The sequence below is a fragment of the Canis lupus genome, chromosome 13 (assembly GCF_011100685.1).
Source record: "Canis lupus familiaris isolate Mischka breed German Shepherd chromosome 13, alternate assembly UU_Cfam_GSD_1.0, whole genome shotgun sequence".
NCBI lineage: Eukaryota > Metazoa > Chordata > Mammalia > Carnivora > Canidae > Canis > Canis lupus.
The window spans coordinates 22,411,088-22,434,102 of record NC_049234.1 but is presented as its reverse complement, the minus strand read 5'-3'; the positions used below and the strand labels follow the sequence as shown (position 1 = coordinate 22,434,102).

The following is a 23,015-nucleotide window of genomic DNA, read 5'->3' as shown; positions in this document are numbered from 1 at the left end:
CTTAAGATGGATGGGACTTTAACAAGGTATTGGTCTAACCCCCCTCACTTCACAGTTATAAAAACATAAGCCTATAAAGACAAAAGGACTTTCTAGTCATCAGCTTATTAAAGAGAAGCAGGACAGTGCAGAGTGCCTCGTGGGTGAGGTGGCCAAAGAGTAGCCTTGCGAGCAACTACCTCTCTACCTCAACCCAACCAGGCTGACTCTGAGTGTAATCAAATTTTACACAAATTAAATTAAATGTGCTAATCTTTAAAAATTTAATTAAATAAGAATTTATTTTTCAAATACTTTATTATTAGTTAATAATTAAAAAATAAAACTATCTGAGAAAAGATTGCTTCTGTTCATGTGATATGTATATTCCTGAAAACCTATGAGTTTAATTTGTGTAAGTGAAATAAATTTTAGACACTTGGCCTGCTTCATATTTCTCTCAGGTGCATTCAGCAGAGTCAACTACTCTCCTTGAAACACTCTCTTGCCTTTCTAGACATCACATTCTTCCAACTTTGCCTTCTCTTCTCTTCTCCTTCCTTCACTGTACTTCCCTCTCTATCCTCACATTCTCCCCTAGTAATCTCAACCTGGCTCCTGACTTACATGTGTGCTATGACTCCAAAGGCGTCTCTAACCCAGGCATCATGCATACATACCCAACTGCAGGCTTGACATCTCCATGTGGGTAACTAATACATCTCACACTAACAAGATCCAACCCAAAAGTCCTGCTGCCCCTACTCTCAGATCTCTTCCCACTACCCCAGTGATTGGCACCACCTCCACCCAAGAGCCTGAGCCTCAAATCTGAAAGAGGCATCCCTGATTCTCCTTTGTACTCCATCCACAAGTCAACCTGCCAACAAGTCCTCTTGGCTCTACTTCCAAATCTCTAACCCGCACATCTGCATCCAAGCTGCCTGCCCTTCTCACCTGCTCCACTGTGAAACACTCTTGTTTCTTCTCTTCTGCTCTGTCCCCTGGAATCCATCATAGTCTACACAAGTAGAGTGATCTTTGAAATGCTAATTCAGATCCCGCTGTGCTGTCATCTAAAACTCTTTAGTGATTTCATAGTTCTCTACAAATGTACTCTGAATCCACTCTCCACCTCTGCAACAGCCCACCCCTGCAAGGCCCAGCTGGATCTATTTCCATCCCCTCCTCACTAGCATTCCACTCTCTGCTACCCTCTAGTCACCATCTTTTGTGTCATTCAATGTACTAAAGACTTTCCTGCCTCCTTTCTCTTCCTAAACTGCCTCCCCTAGTTCTTCAAATGCTTCCTCTAGGTCCCCCCCACCTCATGCAGACTGCCCCTTCCTGCCCCATCACCATTGGCCTCCCCACTGGCTCACCTTCCTATCATTGTTTATTCCCAACACAACACCACATTCCTGGCAACCTATGTTTGTTTATGTCTTTGTGAACTAGTTTATGTTTCTCCAATAGAAGGTAAGTTCCACCACAGCCCACACTTGTCCTGTCACCACCAATCCCAAGTGTCCACCAGAATACCTGGCACATAGTAGATGCTCAATAAATAAGTAGTGAGTTAAACTGTGCTAATGATTCTCCTTTAAAAGAATCATAATGGGAATAAATGTAAGAATTGCAGGATCACTCATATGCACATCTTCATTCATCTTTGGATGTAAATCTCAGCTTTCCTACCTTGAATTGCTGAAAGTGAGAGAAACCTGTGTATACACCCGCACTTTTCCAGCTAGATTATTTATTTAAGGAAAATTCACATGAAGTAAATTTCTGCTCAAGAAAGTTTTATATACCTTGGAGACCGTCTCCACAAAATCTGGCCTATGACAGACAGCTTTCTAAAGAAATCATTGCTCTTGGCCACTTACCACAAAGACATGTTGTAATTCAGCTGCCATGGTTTCCATGTGACAAGTGCCACACAAGACTCAGATGTATGGAGGCGAAGAGGAGGCAATCGCTGTCCATGGGAGGTCCCGTTCTGGGGTGAAAAGGTGCAAGCAGGGACACAGTAGGGTGGGGGCTGACCTGGGGGAGCCAGCCTGCATGCAGCGATGACACATATCACTTTCTCCGATGAATCTTTTGACTTCTTCGATGATCTTCCTCTTTCTGTTCCCTTTGCCTGCATACATCTCTCAAGACTCTACTATCCCTCTGTGTGGATGGATCCCTGAATAGCTCCATCCCTAACTTCTCAGCCAAGCCCAGCACCTCTTCCTCCCCCTGCCCTCTAAACTCTTCCCTCTGGGGGTCGTCTGGTACCTCAGCATCCACAATTCCTTCTAGAGTAGCTCCTTCCTAGACTGCTCCATAGCTAAAGATGGCAGCACCAAATGCCAGCCACTCTCTTGAAACCCTGGGTTCTCTTCCATAGCTTCCTCTTTGCTGCTATTCAAGAGTAGGCATTCCCATCTAGGTTAACTTTCCAAGTCTCCTCTACTCACCTTCACTCCTCAACACAGCATACTCTGACCACCCTCTGTTCATTCCCTAAAGACATTCACCACTTCCACTGGCAACTCCTCCATGCTCTTCCCCTATCTGCCCTTCCAATTCTTGCCACTCCATTGTTGCAAAGTAAGGCCCAGGCCCTCGTGGAGCCTCCCTCATTCCCTTGGGCCACTATTTCTTCTTTCTCAAATTCTGTAACATACTAGTTACAGAATGGCCTGTGATAGTCTGTATTCATCTATAATAGTCCATAATATATCTAGAATAGTCATTTTATATATCAGTTATATCTTGGATTATAACTGTTTTTTTAAATACCTTGTTCCCTGCAAAGAAATACTATGCTCTTGGAGGGCAAGCACCCTGTTTTTTTTCCCTTCCTTTCTTCTGCTCCATGGTGCTCAGCAGAGGGTTATAACACTCCTTATGTAGTGAATATACACATCTTAATGAATGAATGTTGAGATCTGAAACTCGACAGTGTAGGATCAGAAGTGGTGGTTTATCATCACAGAAGGACGGACAGTGGAGCCCTGTCCATCAACCAGCACCGAAGCAAAACTCCCAGGACTAAGTCCACAGGATGGAGCTGTCAGAAAGAGGATGCTGCTCGGGTAGGTGGGCTGCAGTTGAATGTGTCCATGGCACTGGCCAACACAGGCAGGTTGCCCACAGGATGCACAGATAGTTGGACCAGAAGTGAAAGCACCAAGGGAAGGGCACTTTGCTCCTCTTTCAGTGGCTCTAGTATCAGTTCTCAGTCTCTCAGTGGGTTAAAAATATTCTGGGCTACCATTTCCACCTACTCTTCCCCTCCTCAGGATCTCTCTCCCCTTTTTCCTTTCATTCCTTCCTCTTACTTCTCTTAGGTTGCTCCTTTTGCCCTCTGCAGTGGACATATCTTGTTTCAGCCAGCCTACTATCCTTTCACCCTTCTTTTGTTAAAAGCACTCCAATTTTCTCTGGGTATCCATTCCTTCCCCCACTCTCAGACCACCCACATGATTTGGTGGGGTTGACTCCTTTTCAGCTCTAGAGGTGACATGAAATCCAGTCCTCATTACATCCTCCCAGTTATGGTGGCTACTTCAGAGAAATTATGAGTCCCAATTGCCACCAGAGATTCAGATCAGGATGTATATTGGATTTGGAAGAAAAGCAAGCTCTCATTTTCTTTTAGTTTTGGAATTGTGAGGATGAAAATGTGGAACCACTGGCAGCCATCTTGCCTTTGAGAAAGGGGATCACTTTGAGAAGGGAGAAAGCAGAACTAAGACATGGAGAGAGACCATGGGTTCCGGGGTGATATTTTGAATAGTTAGATCCTGCTATGCCTAAAGCTATCTTTTCCAATTATGTGAGACAACAAACTTTTGTTTGCTTAAATGATTATGAGTTAGTCACTTATAACCAAAAGAGTCCCAATATGTCTTCCTAAATCCAAATTGTTCTTAGTATTTTAGGTCTGAAAGTAAATGTAGAGATGAAATTCACCTTTTACATTTATCTAATAGAAACCCAAGAACTGGAGAGAGTGTGACTCCAAAATGAGCGTATTCCTAAGTTGCAGCAGAGACCAGCCTAAAACACAGATCTTTGCTCTCCCGGTGCTAAGGTGTTTCTGCCACAAAAATGTTATATTAAATCAAAGTGTTTTTTCTTATATGTAGATGTTTAATTTCTCCAACTAAGCATAAGCACCTAACAGGGCAGGGGTAGGAGCTATGTCCTAGATTTTTCATATGCCCTTAGCCTCACATGGTATCTTGCACGTGGCAAATACACAAGTACCAGTTAACCAATCACTGAGTTAAGAAGACTTTTTGTATCATGAGATTTTTGTTTTTAATGTTTGCAAGATGATAGTTACTTTTAAGGTTTTTACTATTGAGAAAGTATAGGAGTATAGAAATATAGTTTTTGGCAGCAACTGTAATCATTTCCTGCTGATGTCAATCTTTCTTGTCTTAGTCAAATAAGAACTTTATTAAGTAGCCATTGTATGCAGACACTGTGGGGATCTGTTAAGCAACAGGCCTGTCTCTGCCCTTGAAAACCTCCATCATCATGTGGCCTTCTCCCTGTGTGCCTGTGTCTTCACATGATATTTTCCTCTTCTTAAAAGGACACCAGTTATAATGGGTCCAAACCCATCCTAATGACCTCAACTTAACTTGGATACACCACCCAAGACTCTATTTCCAAATAAAGTTACAGGTACTGAGGATTAGGACCTCACCAGGTCCTTTGGGGGATATAATATAGCCCATAAGAAATGCATAAATGACATTTTTAAGAAGTGTTAGAAACTTACCATTGGTGGGTGGAACAGAAGGAAAAAACTCTCTTTGGCAAGATTAATCCATGACTTGCTATTGAGACTCATAATGTTAGAAGGAGATTAGAACTCTGGTTGGCATCACTACTTTGAGAACCACAAAAATCCAAGAGATGTAAATAAACAGGCCCAGGGGGCACCTGGGTGGCTCAGTGATGGAGTGCCTGCCTTGGGATCAGGGCCTGATCCCGGGACCCTGGGATCAAGTTCCCCATCAGGCTCCCTGCAGGGAACCTGCTTATCCCTCTGCCTGTGTCTCTGCCTCTCTCTATGTCTCTCATGAATAAATAAATAAAATCTTAAAAAAAAAAAAAAAAAAAAACACAGGCCCAGTCTAGGAGAGAAAAATATGAGGTAGCATCTGTAGTCATTTAGAATCACTAAATATTTAAGATAATAATAACAAAAAACCCTCTCCTCACTGTTCTGTACCCTCTCTCCCCTAAAATGTCAGTCTACTACTCTTCTTTCTCAGGCAGGTCCTCTCCTCTCCCTCAACCATGAATAGCCTCCCAGAAATGACCTGGAGTCACAGGAATTCCACTTCCTTCTTCCTGCTGCTATTGCTTGTAATTATTCTAGCCACCTTCTTATGGACCCATCCAGCTGGGGAAGCAGAAAGGAGTAGTTGACACTGGAAACAGCTCTGTTCCAGTCAGATCCAAACTTGACCATGTAAAAAAAAAAAAAAAAAAAAAAGGCAAACTTGACCATGTACAAAGTGAAATTACTAAGAGGTGGCTATAGCAGTGGTGATCTAGAAAAATAAAAAGGTATGTCAACTTCGCCCTCAGCTCCTCAGCTTTCTATCTCATCTCCCTGGAGCCATAAATTATATCTCTTCTGTATGTATTTCCTGTGAGCCTTTGAACAGAATTTATCTCAACTTTGATCACAGCACATCAAATTGCCCTGTTCCTCCTGAACTTTGAGCTTCAACAGCTCAAAAGGGTGGGAGAGGAAGAGAGAGAGGAAAGTAACTGATCAAATCTTCTAGGAAGGGTTAGTGACACAAAGGGTGGTTTCAAACTAGCACAGATGTGGAGTAGGAGAACTTGGCCCTGAGAAGCCTGGGGCTGAGAGAAGGAGGCCAAGACTTATAGAACCCAAATCAGCCAACATCATAGAGAATGGCCAAAGTATCAGTTTTTATTTTACATCTTCTTGTCATTCCCCACCCCTATTCTACTGCAAATTTCTGGAGGAGAGTTTTGGAAGAGTTCACCTCCTACTCCCATCCTCCCACCTGAGAAACAATAGATTTCAGCCCCTTTGATCATCATTCTCTTCCTCCAGTTAACAAAGCTCTTTCCAATCTCTGAGTCTCTGCACAAAATAAGGGCATCTGATCTGGAACACTTTATTTTTTCAAATGATGGGCTCCTTCTCATCCTTTAGTTCATAGTTTAAATGTTATCTCCTTGAAGAATTTTACCACTGCTTAAAGAAAATTACACACACTCACACACACACATTCACCTTTATCATAGCATCCTGCTGGTTTTCTTCATAAGTTGCAACAACAATTTATAACAGTTTGTTCCTTGTACACTTGACTACATCCTAGAAAGAGAACATTTGAATCTATCTTATTCACTTTTATAGTCCTAGCAATTAGCACATCGAAGGCACTCAACAGATAAAGGTTAAAGAAATAAAGAATGAATACATACAATCAGAATTTAATAAATCCATGAGAATTTTAATACTGTGTTACATGGGAATTAGCATAAAATAAAGATGGAATCTTTATGACCAGATGAGGAAAGATTAATTATTTAATAACTATGTAGGATCTATAAAATAACCAAAATTAAAGCTGAATCCATTCCTTCCTTACTCTACATGCAATCAATTCCAAATGCATCAAAGAGATATGTCTTTAAAAATAAAGCCATTATGGGGTGCCTGGGTTGGCTCAGTCAGTTACCTTCCAACTCTTGTTCTCAGCTCCTTGATCTCAGGCTCATGAGTTCAAGCCCTGCATTGGGCTCCATGTTGGGCATAGAGCTTACTTAAAAATTAAAATTAAAAAATATATAAATAAAAAAGAAGCCATTAAAAAACTTGATAAGGTATAAGAAGTCTTAATCATCTTAATGTAGAGTTATTTTTTAAGCAAGCCAATAAATCCATAAAAACTAATACTTTCTGCACTCACATATATGTGCTCAAAATACACTCAAACAGAAACAAAAGACAAACAACAAATTGGCGGGAAATAATCATTACATTTGGCAAAGGCCTAGATCTTATTATAAAGTGTTGCTACAAATAAACAGTGAAGAGGCTAATAACTCAAAATAAAAATAAAGGACATAAGAAAAATTCATGCAAATGACCTTCAAGGGATATGATACATAATTTAAGAATACCAAAAGAAAGGAATATAAGTCAAACACTGAGGTAACAATTTTTCATCTTTGAAATTGGCAGAAATGAAAAACCCTCATAATATATAATTTGGCCAATATATAGAAAAAATGAGCCCTGGCATATGATTGTAGGGGGATATATATTCTACCTTTTGAAAGTCAGGCTCAAAAATAAGTAAAGAAAGAAAGAAAGAAATTGGAAAATAAATTTAGGGGGCAGCCCGGGTGGCAGAGTGGTTTAGCGCTGCCTTCAGCCCAAGGCATGATCCTGGTGACCCAGGATTGAGTCCCATGTCAGGCTCCCTGCACGGAGCCTGCTTCTCCCTCTGCCTGTATCTCTGCCTCTCTCTCTCTTTCTCTCTCATGAATAAATAAAAAAAAAAATCTTAAAAAAAAAAAAAAAAGAAATTTAGCCTCATGGATCGGCTGGACTTTGAGTAGTTCAACATTTTGATGTCTGTGCAGAGGACAACTGGGAAAGATCTATCAGAATTTTATTTTTTTTAAGATTTTATTTATTTATTTGAAAGAGAGAGAGAGAGAGAGCAGGGGGAGGGGCAGAGGGAGAAGCAGACTCTCTACTGAGCACAGAGCCCAACGTGGGGCTTGAACCCTGGGTGCTGGGATCATGACCTGAGCTGAAGACCTGAGCCAAAGGCAGACACTTAACCAACTGAGCCATCCAGGTGCCCCATCAGAATTTTAAATGTACACATTCTTTGGCCAACAATCACATCCTAAGATTTTTATTCTACAGATAAACATTCACATACAGGCAAAGATGTAGAAATGAAGATAGTCATACAAAAGGCCAAAAAAAAAAAAAAAGACCCTAAATAATCTTGAATAGTGGACTGATGACATACGTTTTGGCTAATATTCATAGGAGACCACTGGAAAAGAAATGTACCAGTGTCATATATCTCTTTAATATATGAAGCATAAAAGGCATAGAAAAGAAGGTATTGTGGGGCACCTGGGTGACTCAGTCTGTTGAGCATCTGCCTTCAGCTCAGGTCATGATCTCAGGGTCATGGAATTAAGCCATACATTGGGCTTCCTGCTCAGTGGAGAGCCTGCTTCTCCCTCTCTCTGCCACTGCCCATGCTTGTGCTCACTCTTTCTGTCTGTCTCTCAAATAAATTTTTTTTAAAAAAAAAATAATGTATTGTACAAACCCATTTGTTGACAATAAAATGAAACAAAACAAAAAACACAGGCCAGAGAAAGAAAGAAAGTAAGTAACAGAGTAAGGAAGGGAAAAAGAATAAGGAAGGGAGAAAGAAAGAAAGAAGAAAGAAAGAAAGAAAGAAAGAAAGAAAGAAAGAAAGAAAGAAAGAAAGAAAGAAAGAAAAAGAAAGACAAAGAGATAGGTAAATGGAGGGACAGGCAGACATGGCTATGTATGCAAACCATCCAGAAACCACTAGGAAAGGGCCTGGGAGGTCAGGAGGCTTATTTTTCATCATACCCTTTCACACTATTAGGGGGAAAAATTACCATCTATACATATTACTTTTTCAGTTCAAAAACTAGCTGGATTATAAAGATGATGTTGGCATAAGTCAATGTCACTCTCCAAAGGATTCTGTGCAATAATAATAGTGATGTTAGTAAAACAGTAAGATTTTTTCAGCCTTGTTTGGTTAATGCTTTTATTATCACAATGTATAAGATTTTAAGTAAATGCCCCAAATTAAAAAAAAAAAATATGGACTCTTTCAATAATCTAGAAGTGAGACAGGTTTAGTAGAGAATAAGCTATTCACTTTAAAAGCCTATACTTGACGTGTTAATAAATATTTTACTTTGGAAAGATGGCCTAGAAATACAGCTTGGGAAGGCTAAGCTCATTTGTAGCTATCACCACTCCCTACCCATCCCATCCCCAACAATGTATTCAAATTCAATACCAAAAGTTACTTATTAAACTCAAGAGATATTACACCCTGGGAAAACTATTATAAACTTGGCCTGTAGGAGAACTGATCTCCTAATGAAATACAGAACAACTGTCTTAGAAAAACGAAAATGGGCAATCGTCATGTAAGTATTTATTATCTTTGGGAGTCAAAGTTTTCATTTTAGTTAGCATGTGGAGAAATTTAAATTATGAAATCATGATTTTATATTTTATCATTGTGATTACTACGTATTGTTGGTTTTCACAACAGCATACCATGCTTTTAAAATGCACTTGGAATATACTTTTTCTCCATTAGGAAAAAATCTCTTAGGAGGGAAGTATTTAAAACAAGAAGTATTTAAAACAAGTAAATAGTGCCCAGCACAGAGCAAATGGTTAATATGTATTTGTGGACTGTATGATTAAAGGTGTTACTTGTGGCGAAGTTGCACAAAACCTTGCAGACTCAGACTCGCAGACTATGCCCATCAGAGTTTTGTGGGGAAGATAGGTTCATGTTGCAAATATCCATAGACTAAGGTAAAAGTATTCCTACAAGGCTATATAATCTGGGCTGAAAGGTAAAAATATTCTAGTATTATTTCTAAGCAGCATCAAGCATTCAGATGTTTGCAGATATCCAGGAAATGGACTTGATGTTTGGGGTTTATTTGTTGTTGTTTTCCTGAAATGTCTAGGCCCATGTGAATACTGTGTCTATAAATTATTAACGACTCAAAACTAACTAAAATACTACCATTTGGAATCAACAATGTGCAAGGCAGGTCAGAGTTAAATCTTGATTTTTTTTTTTTTTTTACATTGAAAAATACATATCTAAAGCTGTTGCAATAAGCATTGTAGTAAGGTCTTGTTCTACTTACTATAGCTTCCCACGGCAACAATGATTTATTCTAAGTAAGTTAGGAACAAAGAGAATAAAACTCTAAAATTTTCTGTAAACTATAACTTTGATTATAAGATTTTTTTCCTTTGCTGTAAATTAAACTTTCCCTCAGTGGTTGTAAGCCTACAAATAACGTCTTCAGGGAGGTGTCATATTTAAAATCTTCTGTAGGTAACAATTTTTTTTTTTTTTTTTTTTTTTGCTAGCCAAGATTAGGAGCCTTCCATTCATTACATCTTTTGGAGATACTAAAGCCTACTTTGAAGGTACTTCTGATAGCTGCAGAGGGCCCCTGCCACAGCAGTTTAGGAAGATGTTTCCATCTTTGAGTGTCATCCCCATGGGGCAACTGGCTTGTATGAGTGGTCTAGCATTTTTATGTATTTCTTTTTTTGAATCCTCAGAGCCAGTCTTACTCCCTCTCAGAAGGCAGTCAACAGTTGCCCAAAGGGGACATCCAACCCTCAGCAGCCGTGCAGCCTCTCAGCCACCCATCAGGGAGTGGAGAGCCAGAGGCCCAACAGCCTGTAAGCACTCAATTTTCCCTCCAAATCATAAGTATGACTGGGCTCTCTCAGGGGCCCAGTATTGCTCACCAATGATGTGTCATATGGGACCCTCCACAATCCTCCAGCCTGAAAAATGTCATCAATAGGTGTTACTTCCAGGCAGGGAAATCTTCCCTTGGAAAATATTTGTTACAACGTTTGCAGCTAATGTAAAAAGGTAATGGAGGAGCTCAGCTTCCATGCCCAATAGCGTCCTCTTCGTTATGCCTTACAGTGGAGGGCATGTTACCACAGTATGACCACTGTGACATTTTAGAAAACGTAAATGGGAATTTAACATGGCACAAGGAATGAATATGTTCTAAGATTGTGTTTCTGAATAAGTAAATGCAAAACCTTCAAGGACAGAGAATCGTCCTGGTAGTGACTTAAATCATTTGCCTTAGAAGACAACTTGAGTATGTACAAACTTCAAATAACAACGTTTCCAGTTCTGGAGCAACTGCACAACCAAAACAAATATAGAAAACTAGATACTAGTAAAATACAAGATCAGAATGTGCAAGCAGATGCATGTAATGGATAGAGTATAATAGACAATGTTATTTTGCTGAGATAAAATGGCCACAGTCAGTGTAAAAAAAAAAAAAAATGGTCCTGATTGCTATAATGTGGTTTCTTTTGTGTTGCAGCATGTTTAAAATATAACATGGTGTGTGACTTCTTAGTTCTCCTATAATGTTTCTCTATCTAAAAGTGAGACACTTTTGTTTGTAGGACTCCTTATAAAATAATCAGGACTTCTCTTGGCTAAAATGCATGATTTTTGTACTAAACCTTCCTCTGTTCTCTGTTCTTTTATCACTGGCTTGCAACAATTAAAATATGGCTGTTTGGTGTATATACAATCATAAAGAGAAACGCAAATGCAGGTGTTGAAGTAGTGTGCCAGGACTTGGTCATCCTAATGATTCAATGCACTTTTTATTCATGTTTAAGTAATTAAGTTTTACGTTTATGTATTTGGTAAATACATATTTTAAAAGTCCACCAGGAAAGTTACGAATTCCCTAAAATAAGTCCATAGACTGAGATCCGCAGACAACTGCTTGACAAACAATACTCCAATGCCAGTAGGATATTGGCCAGGAAATTACATTTTCCTAGGAACTGTGATATAGAGGCCTTCCTAGCCAATTCTGAAAACTGAAAATTACTTTTTTACTTTGTGCTTTCCTCCAATCCTTTTGCCATCATTAATGATTTCTTTCAACTGAAGACATAGTAATTGTGACTAACCTATTTGGAGCAGAAATAACCAAGATAGAGGGTGACTATCACTTGGTAAATCACACAATGTTCAGAGTTTGCTTAGCCTAGAGGACGTGTCCTTGTGCTCAATGAGCTTTGTGCAGCCACAGAAAAATAAGATCCACAGGAAAATCTGCTTAGGTTTAGTGATATGACTCTTCTATTCTCTTGTGCGGGTTGTTTTCAGGAGAATCACTCTCTAGAGGAAAATATAGAATTGAGATCAATAGTGAAATCCCTTCACCACTAGAGTATGGCTGTAGGGTATGGGCAGAGCAATAGAGAGGGGGCAAGACTTAGGGGAGCTGTGGACAAATGTGGAAATAATCACAAACTCAGGAGGATTTATAATTTCTGGAAAAGTCTTTTCAAGGCCGATGAATAGACACTAGGAATGATTTGCCTTGTTCCTCAAAGTGTGGTCTCTGGATTAGTAGCTGCATCTACATTACCTGGGTGTTTGTTGGAAATGCAGAGTCCCAGGCCCATGAAGACCTCCTGAAGCAGATCTGCATTTTAACAAGATCTCCAAGCGATTCTTATATGCAGTACAGTCTGAGAAGCACTAAAATAGGAAACAAGTTCACACATTTGGCTGCACATTGGCATCACCTGCGGAGTTGTAAAAACCACTGAAGCCTGAGCCCCACCACCGGCGAGTCTGAATCAACTGGTCTGGTGATCTGTCTGGGCACTGGGATTTGCAAATCCCCCCTGGGTGGTGCTAAACGTGCAGCTGAGTTTGAGAAACGCTGAACTGGAGCATAACACAATTCTTCCGAGAACAGATCGGCATACCACCGATGATAGCAGGTGTCATTTTAAGTGCCCATAAGCGAAAACCAACTTGTCAATGTTAGAACACCTGCTCAGCGATCTGCCACGACGTTTGTGAACATGCCACATTTATGACTTGCTTGTGCCAATATTTAGCCAACATCAATATTGTCTAAAATGGAAAACAGTTCAGGACTTGTAACAGGGCAACAGGCAAGCTCAGATGCAGGTGGATTAGGAACACCCAGGAGCCACACAGCAGGTGGGACTCAGTCCAGATGCCTGAGAAAAGAAGGTAGGTTCTGGAGGCAAGGAAAAATGTGACTGGGAATGTGGGATAAAGTAAGTATGGTTTTCACCAAAAGAGTGCCTTGAAGTGTGATTCCAGACCCCAAAGAAGAATTAGTGAGAGAAACCAAGCAGAAACCAGCCCAGACCCTGCAGGTCTCCTATCAGGAAATCTTTTATCCCAGAAAATTTGTCCTTCGGAACACCACCATGACTCATTGGAGGAAACACAAAGGGCCCCTCTGATATCAAACCGTGACAGGCAGTAAAGCATACGTTCTTCATTTAAAAACAAGCCTCCCGCTCAAAGCTGGCTGCATTCTAGACCCAATCACACAGCCTTGGCTTTGGAGAGGGGTTTCTTGTCTACAGTAGATAAAAAGCAGTCATTTTTAAAGAGGTGCAAAATAGGTTGCCAAGGACTGGCAAATACACTGGCAGAAGGAAGAATGTGGGAACCGAGAAACTGACACAGGAGCTTTAAAGCGGAGGGAGCCTGGGGCCACGTGGTGTAGGGGATGGAAGCTGGTACTTGCTCGCTCTGCTGCACAGCAGCAAGAACCAAGACTCCCAGGAATGGGGGGCATGGGTGGAGGTCTCCAGGCAGCCTCCTGAAAGGATGCTGATGATCACTGACATGTCTCAAGTGCTTGCTAGACCCTGAGCTGCTGTGGGGGCACAGGCTGTGCACATGAAGTGTGCAGCCTGTCACTCTACCAAGCACCCTGCATACATGTGTCCTTCAGTCCTCACACAATTCTGTGAGGGAGGTAGTATTATTTTCCCCTTGGAAAAGTGGGGAAAGTGAAGCAAGGAGAGATGAGGTTAATTTGTCTAGTGAGAGATGAAGCATAGCTTGGGATTTAGGTAGAAGTTCTTCACACACATTATACCAATTAAAAGCTAACTAACTGGGATTTCTAAAATGATTGAACTGGATCATTACCTTCTCTTTATCCCCATTCTTGAGCTTCCTTCTTCTCTCCTAACCCCCTATCTGGATTTGATGCTCTTCCTTAGTGCTTCCATGCTACCCTGCATGTAATGCCACTACTCTCCTTCCATGTGATTTTTAGAACGATCTGTTCACACATCTCCCCCACACTGGACTGATGGCCCACTGGGGGTGGGACTATATCTTGTTCATCTTTGTACCTCCATGACTCACACAAAACCTGGCACATAGCAAATGCTTGATCAAAGTTTGATGAATTCATCAATTCATTATCTTTTATAAGTCAGCCTTACTCAAACCAATGTTTTGCTCACATACAGTCCAAATCCCTATGACCAGGAACAGCCCCAGACCAATGTGTGAGTAAGGTCCCTGTGTCTGTATTTTTTTAAAAAACCCCAAGTGATTCTAACATACCCAAATTTGAGAACCATGTCAGGTTCTCCTACTAATGTCAGGTGTTCCTCTAGTGTAGGAAAGTGCCCAAATGCAGTCCGCAGACCATCATCAGGACACCCTAGGATCTTGTTAGGAATGCAAATCACCAGGCCCCACTCCACATCTACAGAATCAGAAATTCTGGGGCTAGGGCCCTGCAACTACAGCTGAACAATTCCTCCAGGTGATTCTGAGGTTCACTCAAGTGTGAGAATCCAATGTTGAAGCAAAAGCCTCTCATGGAAGTAGCCTGGAGCTCTGGCCCAGCTTTGGCTTACAAAGCGCTCCCATCACTCAGGCTGCAGAGATCCCCGGATGATGGTCTTTAAAGCCTGCTTAGTCTGACACCCTCCTCCGGGACCAGGCACACCAAATGCAGCCCAGGGAGCTACCCCATTCTGCTCCGTCCACCTGAACCGGGGCTGCACTCTCCCACCACTCATCTTAGCACTGCACAGAGAAGAAGCAGCTCAAGAGCCCCTCCGCCAGTGGAGGAAGGAAGCTTCTTCATCCTTCCCATCAGTTCAACATATTCTTTTAAAGAAACTCCTACAAGCCAGGTACTGGCTCTATAGATAAAAAGAGGAATAAAAGACCATAGTCCATGCCCTTAAAATTACTCACAGTCTAGCAAGGGAGGCAAACAAATAGCTAAAATGAGGTGTGATGGATGCATTAATAGAAACATGTCCAAAACTTGGACAGAAGAGGAACTGATTCTGGGTGGGAGGACAGAGTAGAAGAGGCTCCTAACATGGAGAAGGGCATTCTTTATAGTGCTGGAATACGTGCAAAGAGGTACAAGAAGGGTAGTGCTGCCGGAAGTACAGCTCTCATGCTCCCACCCCGGACAAAGCACTTAATGCATTAAGCATCACCTGCCTGTGCAGCTGCTAGCCCCTCCCCCTGGGCTGGGAGCTTCTGCAAGGCAGACACTGCCTCTTACTCAGGGCTCTATCTCTGGGGCTTGACACGTAACAGGTGTGCCATACATATTTTTGATAGAAAGATCCCTGAACAGGAGGCCGAGGCACAGATGCCCAGAGGTGAGACCCAAAGGCCCTTGTTTGCTATGCAAAGTGTATTAGTATCCTAGGGCTAATATGCAAAGTATCACAACTGGGTGGATTTTTTTAAAGATTTTATTTATTTATTTGGGAGAGAGAGAACAAGCAAGAGAGAGCATGAGCAGGGGGAGAGGGAGAGGGACAAGCAGATACCCCTCTGAGTGGAGAGCCCAATGTGGAGCTCCATCCCAGAACACTGGGATCATGACCTGAGCTGAAAGCAGACGCTTAACCAACTGAACCACCCAGGCATTCCACAAACAGGGTGGCTTAAGACAATGGAAATATATTCTCTTCAAGTTCTGGAGTATAAGGATTTGAAATCAAGGTGTTAGCAAGGCTACTGTTGCCTCTGAAGGCTGTGGGGAAGAATTCTTTCTTGCCTCTGGTGGCCTCAGGCGTTGCATTTCTTGGCTTGGCACAGAAGCAGCTCAGTCTCTCTGCCTCCCTCTTCACATGGCCTTCTCCTCTGTGGGCATTTCTGTTTCTCTTCTTCTTAAAAGGACCCCGGCCACTGGGTTTAGGATCCATTCTAAATCCAGGATGATCTCATCCATGATCCTGTACTAATTACATCAACAAAGATTCTATTTCCAAGTAAGGTCACATTCTGAGGTTCCAAGTAGACAAGAATCTGGGGGATACTATTCAACCTACTATACCAAGGAAATTGGGTTTTATTGCTTCAGGCCAGTAGTGGTTTCTAAACTTTGCTCATCAGATTCCTTTGGAAGGCTTGTTTAAAACAGAGAGCTGGCCCCTATCCCCAGAGTGTCTGATTCAGTAGATACTTTAGAGTGGGGCCCGAGAATTTGCATTTCCCACAAGTTACCTGGTGATGCTGATGTTGCTGGTCCGGGGACCACACTTTGAGAACCAGCATCTTAGGCAACAGGCCCTAACTGATCTCAGACAAGGCAAGGACAGATCAGAGCTGTACTTTGGATGGACCATGTTGGAAGCCAGTAAAAAAAGTTTTGGAGAGAAACATGACCAAAGGCAAATTAAAACAATTGGGAGGCAGTGGCCCTGGAGAAAGATGATGAACCCCTGCTCCCAACTAAAACAGTGGCAATGGGACTGGAGAGAGGACAGATTGGAAGGTCAAAGAGATATAACTGGATGACTAACTTGCCAGGTATGTGAGGGACAAGGAGGACTTACAGAGTGACTCCCAGGTACCTGTCTTGTGTACTCAGATGAACGGGGTGCCTCCTGGGGATGAGGGAAAGTGGAGGTTCACGCTGTTTGAGAATGAGTTTGGTTTTGGGACATGTTGAGTTTGAGATACCTGTGACACCTGGGTGTAATGCTTAGCAGGTAGCTGGCTGTGAGGCTCAAGAGAGACGTCTGGGCTTGAGGTAGTTTGGAGTATGAATTCATAGTTATTTTGTTTATCTTGTTTTCTTTTTTGTTGTTTATTTTTTTTGTTTATCTTGTTTTCAAGTCAATATGTGTTTGATTACAAGTAGCAGACTACAGAACCAAGAGTGGCTTAAATAACAGTGACATTTCATTAGTAGCCCTCACACGCAGTCTGAAAGGAGGGGACTCCAGGGGCGGGTTCATCATGAAGGACTCATGCCATGTCTGCCTTTCCCTGCCACCCCTGACGTGCTGGCAACAACTCCCCTCATAGGTACAAGATAATGGTCTGTGTTTAAGTTCGTGATCTCACATGATAGGATCACAAGTAAGAAGGAAGGAGATAGAGGAAAAAAGTGCCTTTCTTCTTATGTACCACTCCCCTATCAATGAGAAAATCTTTTATGGAAGCCCCAAGCAGGCATCCTGTTCTGGCTCAGTTGCCAGAGTTGGTCAAAAGCCCATCCCCAGACCAATCACTGACCAAGGGGGAGAGGAGAGCCATGAATCATGGTTCATCCCTGGGGCTGGGGAAATCATCTTGTCAGCTAGCACGCTCTCTCACTCTCTTTCTTTCTGTATGCTGGCCTCATTCTCTCCCACTGAAAATGAACTTTTTCTTTTTCCCAGTGGTGTGGGAGGCAAAAGTTGTCGGTGAGAAGGAGGCATGGCCTCAGATAGTTCAGATACCACAGAGAGTTCCACATAGCTCCAGATTAACAACACCAATGAAAAGAGTTTCTTTTGCTAAGGACCCATAATATGTCAGGGAAAAATTCTGATTGGCTTGGGTCAAGTACCTACTCCTTGGGTGTCGCTGCGGTGGAGGTTGGCCTTACCAGTCCTTGGGGTTCGGGGATATTGCTTTCTTAGAACTATTATTTTTATTAATATTACTACTGCTCCTGCAGCTACTATTGGATGGACTGAAATAGAGAATGAAGACCCAAAGATCGGGAGAAAGATAGTCAAATAATTCACCCTTCCTGGAATGGGGATTTGGAGCGTTGCAGTGGGAAGATTAAAAATGTTTAAAAGAATTTTAAAGAAATAATTAATAGGGTTGGATCCGATGCATATTTAAACTCTTACCAGGGGGAAAGAATAGCATCCATTGTTTTGATTCTGATGGAGACAGAAATTTGCTCAAAGCAAATTTAGCTATTTCACCTTGTTTCCTTTCTAGCAAATCAAAACTTGTTCACATACTGTTGGTTATGCCCTCTACACAGCACCATTCAATGCCGTAATGCCCCAGCTCAGCCCCCAGCATTTTCTCTTTTCAATTCTGTCTACCCACTTATCATTGACTCTTGAGGATCCCAGAGTACACTTGCTTCTTTTTTTTCCTGCAAGCAATGAATCCCAAGTTTATACTCTCATTGAATTGGCAGAAAAACAGCCTTTGGCAACAGAAGAAGGAAATGGATAATTCTTTTCTAATGAGAAAAGTGCTTCATTTTTCATAACTTCTTGAAGGCATGATTCTTTTCACGGTTGAGGAATGGCTATCACCTCCCCATGACCACCTTCTCCTCCAAGTTCACTTTCGTTGATGCAATACAGCAGTAATTGGATATCTGGAGGTTTAACACTCTTCAGAGGTTTCTGACTCCCCAAACAATCTATGGACAACATCAAGGCAGTCACTTTCCCTAGGACACAATCTTGTTTCCAGACAGTGCATGTAATTCTACCTCTAGGAGAAACTCTGAGTTGTCCAGCCCAACATAGTACTCAAGGGCCCCCAAGAATGAATCAGCCCAGGCTGCCGGGTGCAGACTCTGCAGATTGAGGCCATGATGCCTACAGTTGTGATGCAGACAAAGAAGCAGAGAGTGAGGACAGGCTTCTCACTTTGGACCAACTTTAACTCAGATTCTACTCCTAGTTACCTAGTCCCGGTACTCATCTTTCAGATTTGTCACTGGAATTTCTTTGAAAAAAAATTAAGGGAAGAAAGACATCATGATTCACTTCTAATCCTCCCTTTTATGTAACTACAGTAATTCGTTCTCTGTCACTGGGGACCTTGCCTGAGTCAGGTCCTATGTGCCATTTGTACCAGCATCCCAGCCTTCTCAACACCTTTTAAAGAAATATGTTTATAGAATTATTACAACCATTCATAGACCCTCATCATGTTAGATTATGGCACGATTGATACTAGAACCAGATAATTCTTTGTTTTGAGGGGCTGTTCTGTGCCTTGTAGGACGTTTAGCAGAATCCCTCATGTCTATGACTAGATTCCAGTAGCACTCCCCTATTATGACTACAAAAAAATGTCTCTAGACATTGCCAAATGACCCCAGAGAGGCATAATTGCTCCTAGTTGGTAGGAAACGACTTTATGAGCCACAGACCCTAGCAAAAGCAAGGCTATAGGGCGGGAGATGGTCCCCTTCATCTGACTGAATTTCTATCAACAACCGTGTGTTCCTATCCCTCTGGCCTAGAGAGTCCCTCACATGATTGCCTTTCTTATCATAGAATAGAGCCAACTCATCTTCAAGATTGACCTTTGTCCTCTTGATAGTGACAACAGCAGCTTAGAGACAGCAGTTTCCCTCAAAAAGCTGTTAGCCCATTAGTAACTTCTGGCGGCCACAATGAAAAGGGCTTCCCTACAGAAATACCCAGTACTGAAGCTGTTGAGCTGCTGGTTTTCCTGTCCAGATGAGCAGTGCTCAGCCGGAAAGTCACTAATTGAAACAATCATGAGTCTATTTGCTCATCTCTCCCCTATTTGGGTATAGGCTCCAAAAGGACAGCTCCATTTAGTCTTCCTATAGCAGAGCTCAGTGCATAGTGGGTCAGTCACGTGGTTTGTACTTCTGATCATATTGTCAGTATCTTCAGAAATGATAGTGCCTACCACCTTAGGGCACTAGATCTGGTCCCAACCCTGGAGTCACCTTTGATGGGTAACTATCACACCAACTTAAGGTGTAACACAGAGGGCATAGCCTGAGAAAGTTTGTCTTTCTGGGAAATGATCTGACTATATTGATCTTCGTCAAAAGCTGTTCTCAAAATGCCAACATATAAATAATCCCAAATTTAGTAGAAGAAAGGTCATTTTTTTAATCTAAAAAAATGTCACTTACTATTTTAAGAACACACGGTCAGCATATATATGTAAGTCATATCAAGATCCGATTCAAGCTAATGTTTTTCCTATTTTCAGCCCTTTTTCTTGCCAAATGATGCAAATATTCCTACTCATTTAAAGTGATGGAGATATGACCATCGTTCTTGGTCCCAAGAGGCTTACAGTCTAGGGAGGGAGATAAACTAATGAATAAGTGTAATAATGCACCTTAAGGAGATCTGATAGAAATCTCTAGAATGGAGTAAAAGCACAAAGGAGAAACTGGTGTGCTAGAAAAATGTCTCACCAGATCTTGATGGGGGGTGGAGGACAAAACCCCAATTTGCACCGTGTGCCCGTTTCCACAGCATAAATATGAAATCACAACTGATTTCAAGTTACTAACATGAACATAGAGTTGGGAAGAGATGCACATGATTGGCTCTTGGAAGCTTGCAAAGTCAGGCTCCAGCTTGGGTGGCCAACCATCCTGGTTTGCTCAGGATGTTTTAGCACTGAAAATCTCGCATCCTAGGAAACCCGCAGTCTTGGGCAATCAAACCATTGGCCACCTTGGGCCCCATGCCCAATTGGCAGAAAGTTTTCCGTCTTTCCCAAGAGGGTCAGGAATGGTTCCAGAGAGGAGATGAGGCTTCAGCAAATTCCCTCAGGTAGATATATTCTCCACTGTTGTCAGTGGACTCAATGGTGGGCAACCAGGTATTTAGGAAATGGACGAGCATGAGGCCAGTGCTGTCAATCTCCCAACCCTTTGGCCCTCTGAAGACTCCAGAAGTTACGGAGAGGAATTTGTTTGCAGTTAACCCCCCTTCTTTGTCCCCCACTGAACACTGATGGAACCTTCCTAATAAGACAAATCTAGATTTTGTCAAGTAGGGAGAAATGAGATTTTACCTATGAAAATGTTTGGCAGTTTATCAGGCCGGAAAGCAGTTACCTACGAGAATAAACATTGGAAACCTTGGTCATCCTGTTGGTCCTCTGCTTTTCAGCCTTCAGATTGTCTTTAAGGTCCCATACCTAGGATCTCTCTGCTACTCAGAAGGCAAGATGTTTTAGTAAAGAGGGAACCAGAAGGTTTGGGGTGAAATGGAGAAAGAAAAGGAGGAGGAGAATATGGAGGAGAAAGTGTCCTGAGAGCCCGTTAGAGAAAGGCAGAAAAAGCCAATTTCTCCCCTGCCAGCTCTGGATCATCATAATGAAATCTCCCTGCCCAGAAGTCTCCCATTATCTTTTTATATGGCTTTGTTGAGATAAAATTGACATATAACACTATGTAAGTACAAGATGTACAATGTGTTGATATGATACGCTTGCATATTGCAAAGTGATTGCCACCATAATCTCAGCTAACACCAGCATTAGGCATAATTACCATTTCTCTTTTGTGGTGAGAACATTTAAGATCTCCTCTCTTAGCAACTTTCAAGTATACAATATAGTATCATTAACTCTAATCACGTCAGATCCCCAGAACTCATTCATCTTATAACTGGAAGTTTGTATCCTTTGATCAACACCTCCCTTTTCTCCCCACCCCCCATTCTAGTCTCTATGCTATTAAGTTTGGCTTTTTTTTTTTTTAGATTCCACCTGTAAATGATATCTATCATACAATATTTATCTTTCTCTATTTGCTTATTTCCCTTGGCATTATGCCTTCAAAGTCCATCGATGTTCTTGCAAATGACATAATTTCCTCCTTCCTTTTTTTTTTTTTTTTTTTTTAAGAGGGTGAGAGGAGAGAGCGAATCTGAAGCAGGTTGCACACCCAGCATGAAGCCTGATGCAGGGCTCAATCTGACAACCCTGAGATCATGACCTGAGCCAATTCAGGAGTCAGATGCTTAACAGATGAGCCACCCAGGCGCCCTGACAGTATTTCCTTGTTTCTCGTGGCTAAGTAATATTTCATTTTGTGTCAGTGTGTGTGTGTGTGTGTGTGTATGTGTGTGTGTCTGAAGACTCAGGTTGTTTCCCTATATAGGTTATTGTGAATAATGCCATAACGAATCACTTTGACTTATTTCATCTCCCCAGGATTTTCCTACTGTTAGTTTACAGGTGAGAAGCAGAAAACATGATTCCATTTGACTCAAGAGGATACTGAGAGCAGAAGTGACAGCAATGCCTTTCCTGCCCCTACCCTGTGCCCACAGGGAGAGGCTGTGCATTTTGCCTTGCAAATAGTGGCAATTGGCCTTCATTTGCATTTGACTTCCTACTGTCTCATCATCAAGGACACTTCTTGATCACACACTCTGCAAGGGACCCTTGGCTTCCCTGGTCAGCAGATAAATCACAGGTCTCAGCTGGTATTGCTGTAAAATACTAGCATTCTCAGAGCCGGACTGAGATCATCTACCATTAAATCAAAAAATAATACTTTGAAAGGGACAAAAAAAATTTGGTTAATGAGAAGTCAATGGTAGAGTTTCTCGATCCAGACCATGTAGATTTGAAGTCCATCACTTCATAGCTTTGTGACTGCACACAATTTATTAACCTTTCTGTCTCTTGGTTTTCTCAACTTATCTCATAGGGTTCTTGGTGAGGATTGAATGAGTGTTATATGTGAATTATTTGGCCCAGTGCCTGGCACAAAGGAAGTGGCTTATATTCTGTCGTCATGCAATTTTTAGGGTTAATCCCTTAAATTTCTCTTCAACTCTCAGCCCTGCTTACTACTTCTCAGTAAGTAAAAAATGGTTTCTGATTTAGGACAAAATTATGTAATCAGGTATTTTAAAAGTGCCGCACAAAGCAACCTGTCAGGGGGCTTGTTCAACACTCAATAGGAAGCAGGTCGGGCAGCCCTGGTGGCTCAGTGGTTTAGCGCCTGCCTTCAGCCCAGGGCATGATCCTGGAGACCTGGGATGGAGTCCCATGTCGGGCTCCCTGCATGGAGCCTGCTTCTCCCTCTGCCTGTGTCTCTGCCTCTCTCTCTCGCTCTCTCTCTGTGTCTCTAATAAATAAAAAATAAAGTCTTTAAAAAAAAAAAGGAAGCAGGTCAAGATGGAAGGAAGTAATAAAAATAACACCGAACACGCACCACGGGCCAAGCTTCCTGCCAAGCATGTTTGATGCATACCCTTGTAACAACCCACAAGACGCTGTTATCTTTCAGATGGAAATCAGAGACTTAGAAAGCATAAGGAGAGAAAAATGCATCACGCCAGGTTCGAGGGCAGATATCTTTGCGAGAATGGA

At 41.9% G+C, this 23,015-nt stretch overlaps 1 protein-coding gene and 1 long non-coding RNA gene across 2 annotated transcripts in view; one reads left to right on the top strand and one right to left on the bottom strand.

The window, feature by feature from the left end:
* Positions 1 to 23,015, bottom strand: part of LOC119864281 — a 119,751-nt gene that overhangs the window by 2,054 nt on the left and 94,682 nt on the right. Inside the window, exon 2 of the long non-coding RNA XR_005368610.1 lies at positions 1,869 to 1,981. This is a non-coding gene — a long non-coding RNA (uncharacterized LOC119864281). The remainder of the gene's footprint in view (positions 1 to 1,868; positions 1,982 to 23,015) is intronic.
* Positions 9,178 to 23,015, top strand: part of ANXA13 (annexin A13) — a 50,109-nt gene continuing 36,271 nt past the window's right edge. Inside the window, 2 exon segments of the mRNA NM_001003255.1 lie at positions 9,178 to 9,213; positions 10,385 to 10,507. Coding sequence (NP_001003255.1) covers positions 9,199 to 9,213; positions 10,385 to 10,507 — 138 coding nt within the window. The 5' untranslated portion in view covers positions 9,178 to 9,198.